The sequence below is a fragment of the Nicotiana attenuata genome, unplaced genomic scaffold, assembly GCF_001879085.1.
Source record: "Nicotiana attenuata strain UT unplaced genomic scaffold, NIATTr2, whole genome shotgun sequence".
Classification (NCBI taxonomy): domain Eukaryota; kingdom Viridiplantae; phylum Streptophyta; class Magnoliopsida; order Solanales; family Solanaceae; genus Nicotiana; species Nicotiana attenuata.
The window spans coordinates 19,404-29,706 of NW_017671313.1; the positions used below are offsets into that span (position 1 = coordinate 19,404).

General features: G+C 35.4%; 1 protein-coding gene and 1 long non-coding RNA gene across 3 annotated transcripts; both read right to left on the minus strand.

Moving 5' to 3' along the window:
- Positions 1-1,037: 1,037 nt before the first annotated feature.
- Positions 1,038-2,809, minus strand: LOC109207486. Its single transcript, XR_002065007.1, has 3 exons — positions 2,723-2,809; positions 2,516-2,596; positions 1,038-1,097 (listed from the first exon to the last, which is right to left on the minus strand). It is a non-coding gene; the product is annotated as an uncharacterized LOC109207486 (long non-coding RNA).
- A 3,186-nt stretch (positions 2,810-5,995) lies between these two features.
- Positions 5,996-10,101, minus strand: LOC109207487 (alcohol dehydrogenase 1). Of its 2 annotated transcripts, XM_019370413.1 has the most exons (10): positions 9,814-10,101; positions 8,849-8,985; positions 7,898-7,944; positions 7,480-7,805; positions 7,309-7,391; positions 7,131-7,206; positions 6,972-7,033; positions 6,782-6,877; positions 6,527-6,688; positions 5,998-6,343 (listed from the first exon to the last, which is right to left on the minus strand). In XM_019370413.1, exons 1-10 carry the CDS (start codon positions 9,851-9,853, stop codon positions 6,227-6,229), a joined length of 1,146 nt encoding a protein of 381 aa, XP_019225958.1. In that variant the 5' UTR covers positions 9,854-10,101; the 3' UTR covers positions 5,998-6,226. The 2 variants fall into 2 exon arrangements, with proteins under 2 accessions (XP_019225960.1, XP_019225958.1); XM_019370415.1 differs by lacking the exon at positions 6,782-6,877 and having other exon boundaries at positions 5,996-6,343.
- Positions 10,102-10,303: the final 202 nt, after the last annotated feature.

Genomic DNA, 10,303 nt, shown 5'->3' on the forward strand with positions numbered 1-10,303 from the left:
CGTTTGTAAAGGAGCAAATTAAAAAAATGGACACAAACGAGTTCAAGACCAATCTCGAAGTAAATTATCTTCACGAATGAGCTCGAGCCCAAAACGAACAAGCTGAGCTAAACTCAAGCTCCAATTCCACAAAAACTTAATCTGGCCTAGTTCGACCTCGACTCTTGGCTTGTATGACAATCAAGCTCAAGCCAAGCTCACAGCTTTTATAAGTAGCCTAGTTCTAACCTCCAAGGCTTGCCTTCGCTCACCTCATTATTAGTTATACCTATAGCGTGCAAGAACATTTATTCAATAAAGATAGTCCTAACAGGTTAAAGTTATGGATTCCTTCTTACATGACCTAATATGCTTTTGAAAAGCTTATAGCAAGTGCCACATATGATATACATTGGTGTATTAAGTTATTAACGTCATACTTGGACTACAACAAGGTTATGTATTGTTTCAGTTATATTCTTTTAATTTTTCAAAGCTATCCATATTCATCTGTAATTTCCACCACCAAAGACATTTCTCTCATCTGGTTCCTTGCGCAATACTAAGAAAGAAAATGACAAAGCCAGCTTACCTAAGACAAAGCTCTAATAGAGATAGTGGTTTTTTTGAAATCTTTAACTAATATTCCTATGTGATTAGAGAACAATCCACTCAAGCTACAACAGAAAGAACCAAATTTTCTATATATGTAATTTGTAAAAAGTAATTTCTTACTTTATGCTAAGTTAAAATAATTTTTCTCAAAACAAGTACTAGTGTATACAATGAGAATTGTAAATGACTAAGTGATCTTTAGCAAAATCAGTAGATCAACTGTTCAGATATTTAAGACAATTATCTACAAACTGATTGACTTGTAGTAACTGGGCTTAGGGATTAAGCAAATATATACTATGAACTGTTGCATTTTGTACTGCTTTTTCTTTGCAGATCAAAGGCTTCATTTCTTATTGATTAACTAATGAATATTTCTTTACATGTGTTTAAATATCTACTGCACATTAAACAATAAGAATTTCTATCAAAGCAGAGTATTACCTCTTTTTCTCCATCTCATATGTATTAGCAAGACTTTTTCTCTCCACACTTGTGATATCCTGAGAATAAAGGAGAGAAGTATAATTGGTAGTATAGATAATTCTAGATCAATTATACACAAATATACCAGTGGAAATACTAACTGGCCCTAGCATCTTATAAAAAAATAGTGAATGAATGATAATTGGTAGCACAAATAAGGCTTTATGGATGCAAGGCACAAAGATTTATTTCTTGAAATCCCTGTAATATTGGAAAGAGTTTGTTCTTCTGGTTTTTTGCTCACTTGTAATTACTACAGGTGAGTGCACATGAGACTTGTGTGTTCCGTTCAAGAGTTTGGCGTATCGATCATAAGAATTTGCAATCATGGAAACCATACGACGCAACAGATTTCTTCTAAAAAGAAATATCACGGAAACGCCTTTGTTGTTGAAGTACACAACAATTTCCTTGTTGCACAAAATGAGAACTCTCTTTTATCGGCTGAAGACCAGCAATATCACAATTTTCTGCTAAATTTTACTTGCGCAACAAATGCTGCTAATAAATGAAGTGTTAATCAATTACAAATGCTATCCCTTTCAGACTTTCTCTCCGTGAACAAGTGCTATTAGTATACGAAGTGGTTTTGAAACGAGACTAGTTCCACCACACACAGACTTCCTCTTTTATGTGACACATAGTTGTGTGGAAAAATTCGCCAACTGATTTGATAAGATCCAAATTTTCACAATCTGTAAGAAAATATTGAAAGACCCAACTTTGATGCATGATCTACTTTAAAAAAATACCACTCAGAGCAAAAAATTATTTCGCTAATATTACAACCTTGAGTAGATCTCCGAGAGAAATTCATTTATATGCAACGAAGTCTAGAGGGCTAAAGGTATTCAAACACAACAAAAATCTGGTTTGGAGAGAATTTTTTTTATCCAAGTGGCACCACCTAACCACATCCAACTTAACCAAAATTTTCATATTGCACAATCAGTAGCAAGTCAAAAGAAATCAAAAGGAACTAAGTCTACATTTAGCATAAGACCAGGCCAAAATAACATCCAGTTATTATGCACCAACTTGGCATATTCAGAACATTGTAACAAAAGTTTCATGTGATAAAACTCCTTTCCACCGCATTTTTTCAAATCAAGGTCAGAGTTCTCAACCCTTTTCGTCTCTCAAAATAGTTAATGAAGTTGTCAACCAGTGTTTCAAAAGGCAAAGGCTTTCCCCGGCTCATGAGGAAAGGAAGGAGTCATGTGGTTGCATCTCAACTCAAGCAGCGTAAATCTTAAGCTAAGTATACCTCCCACTAGCAATCCGAAACAACTACGACCCCTCCCCCCCCCCCCAATTTGAGAAGTTTTTTGGAAGTTGGAGCGCATTGTCTCCCCTTCCACAACGCTTTTATCTCTGCCTACATCTCAACGAAACTTTCAAGTTTAAAACATGTAAATTAACGAAAATATTTGACCTGATTAAGCATCCACTTGAAGCCAACCGCAGCTGAACACTGATTCTTGGAAGCACTGGTAAACAAATTCAAAATCTACATCTATCCCAATTTCAAAAAATATAAATACATCAAAAATATAAAATTATAGTCACAATATGCTTGTGAATCTATCAAACAATAGAAAAGAACATAATATTTAATAAAAAGTAAAATAAAAATACCAACCGAATAAGGCATGAGATCATTGATTAGAACTAGAATTGAGCTCTAAGTATTGATGTGGATGAATCACACTATCTTTATTTAGAACCTGCAAGAAAATAGTTTATTTGATGCCCTAATTTTTGCCATGAGAAAGCGTCGACCCTAGTTAGAACCTCCTAACTCAAAACCTAAATCGAAGCATTTAAAGAATTGAAACCCTAAACTAGAAACAACTGAAAATAGAGATGAAGGAGCTTACAATTTCAATCAATAATCAAAGCACAGTAAGAAAAGGCTGTCTCTTATTTGAACCTAGTAACTCAAAGCAGGAGCGGAAGGGTTGAACGAATAGGGGGAGGTGAGAGCCAGAACGAAAATAAAAGGGGGGGGGGGGGGATTCTAGGGAAAAGGGGAGGGAAGTCTGCCGCGTTATGTTTTTTTGATGAAAATTGAGAAAAAGCTAAATATTCTTTAGCCACAAGTCAAACAAGTTATTGAAAAAAATAAGTATTTTACCAACAAGAAAAATACTTTTGGCAACACTGATAATTTATTGTTGCCGATTTATTTATATCTTAAAATTGTTATATTACTTAAAACATTATGGCAACAAAATTAAAACGTTAGCCAACAGGAAATTTTTTGTGGGTAAAAGTTATATGATACAGCGACAACTAAATAAAGTTGTTGCCATTTATTAGTATTTAGCAACAATATCATTGTTGTTGCTAAAAGATTGTTGCAAATTATATACTTTCTTGTAGTGTTAGGCTTTGTGTACACATCATTCCAAGAAAGAGCAACATTTGTGTCGCACGGCAATACTGCGAGGCTAGCCAAAGAGGGTGGAGACCCAATATTAGCAAGCATATGCGGAGCAATGGCATCGGACGAAAAGCGCCATGAGAACGCCTACGTTAAGATCGTCGAGAAATTGCTGGAATTGGACCCAAATGATGATGAAAAAGAGGATTACAATGCCTGCTCACCTAATGTAGGATGGGTGTGACCCACGTCTATTCGACCACTTTGCTGTTGTGGCTCAAAAGTTGGGAGCGTATACACCGTGATTATGTAGATATATTGGAGTTTTTGATCGATCGATGGTCATTGGAAAACATGAAGGAATTAAGGGTGAAGCGAAACGAGTGCAAGAATTTGTGTAGGGTTACCACCTAAGATAAAAAGGTTGCAAGAGAGAGCCGTTGAGAGATCCAAGAAGTTGGAGCTCCGTGATGTGAAATTCAGCTGAATTTTCAACAAGTGTGTATATTACAAAGTTCATTTGTGAAAAATGAGCAAAAATAGCCACAGAGAGGCAAGTACAAAAGCTATGCCTAGTATAGAAGTTGAAAATTTGTAGAGAAATTTTTATAAAGTACTATCTTTTAGTGATAATTAGCTATATATAGATACTATTTGTTATATTACGTATTGTAGATACGTTTTCTGTTGTTATAAGATGTATTAGATGTATTTAAGCTACTGTATTCATGAATACAGTAGCAAAAATAGGCATGAATCAAGGAAATCCAGCTAATCAGTTGTTGTATTCGAGTGTATTCGACTGTATTCATGGCGTGAAACATGGGATTGCAGCTGGACGGATTATTGTATTCGACTGTATTCACGGTGTGAAACAGGGGATTACACTGTTTTTAAACGGAAAGTGAATCAATTAACATAATAGACTCCTAATATAACTCAACAAACTCAATTATAACACACAAAATTTGTATTTCCAGTTATAAAAAATATTCTCAACCGAAAATGCCCCAAAAACATAGCAATCTTCAGAAAAATTATATAATACATCTGAATACGTAAATTATATTAATTAAAAAAGATATATGAATACATTAATGCCATATAGCAAGACAGTGAATACAACAAAATACATAGAATACAGCGGGATATATTGAAATACAATGAAAAAAAGATAGTGAATACAATGAAATACATGGAATACAGCGAGATACATTAAATTACAATGAAAAAAAAAAGACAATGAATACAATGATATACATGAAAATACAGCGTGATACGTTGAAAATACATTGAAATATATTAACAGAAAATCAAGTTGCTCAGCCCCAAACTCCATCGTCTTTGTTCAAAAACAAACCCTAATTTCCGCCGAATTCGCCGTCGAGCAAAAACCCTCAACTCTTTCAAGTTGCTCAGCGTCATCTTTGTTCAAGAACAACCCTAATGTCGTCTCGTCAAGAGGGCCGCGATTCTGACTCGAAACTCTCAAAATTGGAGCACACTTGGTCTTGAAGATCTTTGCCTCTGCTGCTTCGTTCCCCAGTGGTGCCTCTGCGAAAGATGCCATTTTTTGAATTTGGGGCTTTTTCTGATTTTCTGAAAGTTGAAAGCAAGAAGAAGGAGAAAGCTTATACGTTTTTGGTGGCGTACAAGGAAATAATAAGGAAGAAAAAGAGGAGAAGAAAGCGGCAAAAATATGAAAGAATGAGAGAGAAAAATAATACAAAGAGTATTTTATGGCTTAAGGGTAGGAGGTAACGATAAATCGATATTTGGCTATAAAAATCAAAAGGTATCTATGAAATATAATGTATTTATTTAAAATAAATAAGGTATCAACATTTGCTATAGGAGGTAAAAATTCCAAATTTGTATTGTGGTTTGAATATGCAAATGTCCTAATTTGGTTGACTTGTACCGATGAAAAATCTCACTTCGGTAGCCGGTCGTTTAATACCATTAAAGTTACAACATGGTGATAAAAGAAGATAGGGATTTATAAAGGAGCGAATGAACCGGCGTTTGCTAATTAAATTTGGTTTTTCTCTTTTTACAAAGAATTATATTACATTAGAAACGGGGAGGGGAAATGGTTAAACGATTTGATCTTCAGATTTCACATTTAGGTTAAGTTCTAAACAGGAAATTGGGCAATAGATTGGTAAACTGGGTAAACCCTATTATGAAACTTATTTTGAGATCTAGACCGTTGACTCAGGGGATGCTATATTGATGAAATTTAAATGAGATTTGAATCCTCCACCTTAAGGGCGGAGCCAGCATTGTGACACCGCAAACCCAATAGCTTTGACTCAATCATATATTTATCTTAAAAAATTTATTTATTAGTTATTAATTAACAATTTAAAACCTATAAACTTGAAATTCTAAGTCCGCCGAGGTCACCCTCAAATCCCTAATTATATTTGGTTCCCTCCTTTTTGGTGATTACTAAAGAACAGAGTTTTCTTTTTCACCTTGATACTGAATCTGCAAGACAAGCAATGTAACAGCGGAATAGCATAATATAACATGGAAATCATACTCAAGCCTTTCGAAACATATAGTAAAATTATTACATAATATGGAAATTAAACTAAAGCCTTACATTTGGCTTCAAACACTACTTACATCGTTACCCTAATAAAATATTGTTTTATTAGTACCAGACTATAAAGTCCAGATAATAGGGAGGGGAGGGGGAGGGGGGGGGGGGGCACAATTGCAACCCACAGCCTTTACTTCCTATTTAACGTTTCAATGTCCCATAGTAATCATGCAACGTAGACCTTCCCCTTTGAGCATATACTCAAATGCTTTGTTGATCTCTGAAAATGGAACTTGGTGGGTAATGAATTTCTCCAGCTCTAGCTCCTGAAAATTTTTCCAGCTCACCAATTAGCTAAAAACATATACTGATAAATCTAGAAGAAAGATAAGTATGAAGAATGCTATGGGATAAAGTTTAACTTCTATGCCGAATAGACACAAGTAAAACTTCATTGATATTGTAAACATTCTTTACAATAAGTTATATTGTTAAGGTGTTAGAATCACCTTATTCATGTACTTGCCCACCACAGATGGAAGGTCAGTTTTGGGCTTGTAGTTGCCAAAGAAGGTGCCTTTGAGAGTCCTCTCATTCAACAGATTCATTGGATGAGTTTTGAACGCATCGTCTTTGTTTGGAACGCCAACAAGCACGGCCACACCCCAACCCTGTAATGAAATAACATTAAGTTGAACTTACATTTATCTCTACCGTGTTTGAACGTAGAAGAGATCAAGAAGATTATCAGATAATAAGTTTACATCATGAACACATTCAAAAGCAGAGATCATGGCGTTGACATTTCCAGTGCACTCGACACTTCGGTCAACACCTCCATCTGTCATCTCAGCAATGACCTGTCATCCCTCCATTAACAAAGGTAATGTTGTAAGGAGTTAACGGACACCCAACGATATGCTATGTGTAGTAGTGAAGATGTGAAGGACAAACCTGCTGGACAGGCTTATCATAATCTTTTGGATTCACAAACTCTGTCACACCAAACTTCTTGGCTGTGAAATTTTTTTAAAAAAAAAGCATAGAATCAATGCCAAAATTTTTCAGAAACCACTATGGTCATTCTTGTTCATAAGAAATCAATGCACACACCATCATTGAACCTGCTGGGATTCAAATCAATGCCAATGATCCTAGAAGCCCCAGCAATCCTAGCTCCTTCAGCAGCCTAATAATTTTGTCAAAATAACAAGAAAAACATTCTTAAATTTCACACGGCCATGACAACGAGAACTACATAAGAAAAATAGAAGGTGGAACATGTACTCACAGCAAGGCCAACAGCCCCCAAGCCAAAAATAGCTACAGTAGAACCTTTGGTAGGTTTGGCAACATTCAGAGTTGCACCAAGTCCTTCAGAATAGATGAACTCCATCAGATTTCCAATTATAACTACTCTTTGATTTAACAAATGAGTAATTGGATACAGTTCAAATCCAACCTGTTGATATCCCACAACTCAGAACGCAAACTTTGTCAAGTGGTGCCTGTGGATCAATCTTGGCGACGCATCCAGAATGGACAACGGTGTATTCACTAAAGGTGGAAGTTCCAACAAAGTGATATATCGGCTTTCCATCCTTGGAGAATCTTGTTTGACCGTCATGGATCATAACTCCCCTGTCTGTGTTTATTCTAAGGAGGTCGCACATGTTGCTTTCCTCTGATTTACAGTGTCGACACTGCTGGCATTCACCAGTGAACACAGGAAGAACATGGTCTCCTGGTTGGAAATCTGTAACACCTTCACCTACACTCTCAACAATTCTATAGCCGCACAAATGGAAATGTATTTTAGAATATACTGATTAAGTTTGAAAAATAATTTAAGAAAATTTGACTAATATAAAGGGTCATACCCTCCAGCTTCATGTCCGAAAATACGAGGAAATAGTGGTGTTTGCCCCTGCAACAAAAGAGGCGATTTCAAATCATTAAGTACACCAACAAGATGGACAATATGAAAAGGGATAAGGTGAAACATTTCAAACAGGAACACTATAAAATTCCATTACAGGAATGACCATCATTGCAAAAACGAGTATTAGCAGCATAGAGAATTAAAAGCACACATGAAACAATTTAAAACAGAGAAGACAACTAAAAGTTAGAAGAAAACCTCATTAAAACAATTCTTTTGGGATCACATGGTTAACCATAAGTATAGCATTGTACATTCTAATAGGGTGTCTGGTTAATGTAATCATTCTACCATACTTTTCCATATATTGAATAGATTTTTGCGCTTCTAGCACCCAATAACCATGGTCAATAAAGAAAATTAAAATTGAGAACCCAAAGTTTACACAGTTATGTAAATTATCGTGGTGGTTAGGCTCTCACCCTATAGAAACAAGATCGTCAGCATGATTTTCTTCTAACACTATATTAAAAATCAAATGCGAATGTACACTTATGACTGCAGCATTCCACAAATCCTTACAATTCACAAACTAACACTGCCACTGTGAAAAGGACGAATTGCAGTATTCCACAATTCAAATACTAGCACCCGCACTGTGAAAAGGTCCTCGTAATAACAATGGGGAATTGGTTATCGACTACCAATAATTTGGTGACATGTTCTTATAGGCCCGTGCAAAAATCATTGGAAAGCTTCTACTGAAATACCTCTTAATTCAATGACTAAGTGCGGTGTGCAGGAGCTGGAATAGATTTGATTACCATTTCCCAGCGCAAATACACATATTACCATGTAAAACACAAATTAGTTGAGATTATGCCATCACCAAACAGTGAAGTTACAAAATGTATAGCGGCAAGCAAAAGTAGAAACTTTAATAAAGTACCTTAGCTTCCCAGAAGTAAACATCAGTATGGCACAAGGAGGTGAAAAGAATCTTGAGGCGAACTTCACTTTTCTGTGGTGGTGCCACCTCCACTTCTTCTATCACCAATGGCTTCCCGGCTTCCCATGCAACCGCAGCTGCATTATACATTCATATTCACAACACAATTATCACTCGTCCGCAGACAAATCAATCAAAAGTACATAAAAAAGAACCTAATTTTATCAAGATTTGCTCAACTATGGATGCCGAAAAGGAAATCAATCAAAAGTACATAAAAAAGAACCTAATTTTATCAAGATTTGCTCAACTATGGATCCCAAAAAGGAAATTAAACGGAAACTTTTTACAATTAACATTTTTCGAAAAGGAAACCACTTGTCAAAACACACTCATAATCACACACATGAGAACAAATTATCCAAACAGACCATGCAAATACAACAGCTCTGAGTTATCCATGAACACGCATGGCAAAACTACTTTATCAAATTAGTCTGTTCCGAAAAGAATGACACAATTTGGCTTCCGAGCTCAAAAGCACTTGGATGACTCAAGAAAATACATTTATTTTTCATGAACAAAAACATCTATATTCAGTGACTACTGACAACCGAAAGACTTTACTATACTAATACTAAACAACTCATTTATAAGAATGTACAAAAGAGTGTGGAATGGTACTAACAAATAACTAAGCAAATTTTACCAACTTCGTCTAAATTACACATCTAATCAGAATCCGTGATACATCAGAAACCATTATACAAAAATAAAAATAAGTACTACCCATAATTAGGCCAAAAAATAATAATAAAGTTCCGAAAAGAAATCAAAAAAAAAAAAGTGAGGGAAATTTGACAAAAGATACTAACAGAAAACCTCATTAATTTGCAGCAAAATGACCTGATCAAAAAATCCTCCCCTAATTGGACAAGCAAAAAACCTGAGATCAAAGAAAGTACCTTTGCAACGAATGACCTGACTAGCAGTATTGCTTGACATTGTTGTTGGTATCTTTTTATCTGTCTGCTACAGTAACTAATTACTCTTTTTTTCTACAGTAGTAATTTTAATGAACTGACTATATTCTTCTCCTATGTGATTGCGAATATATTTATAGAGTAGAGAGAGTGAAGAAGAGAGTGGGGAAAGTTGATAACTACACGCCGACAGAATAGTGTTTTGAGGTAACAGTGGACGAGAAAACCGCTCACGTCAATTGAATACATACGTTTTGCACGGGAATATGGCACACAGTTTGTGCACGTCCTTCTTTCTCTCTAAATTCAATGGCTTTTTCTAACTTTTTCTTATGTCACTTTCCCTATTTTGGACCTTTTCAATGCCACGCTGCTTCTTCTTCTTCCTGACTCATTTGTTCACTAACACTCCCTCCGTTTATTTTTACTTCTTTACACGCTCCTTAAAAAATAATAAATAAAATACATAATT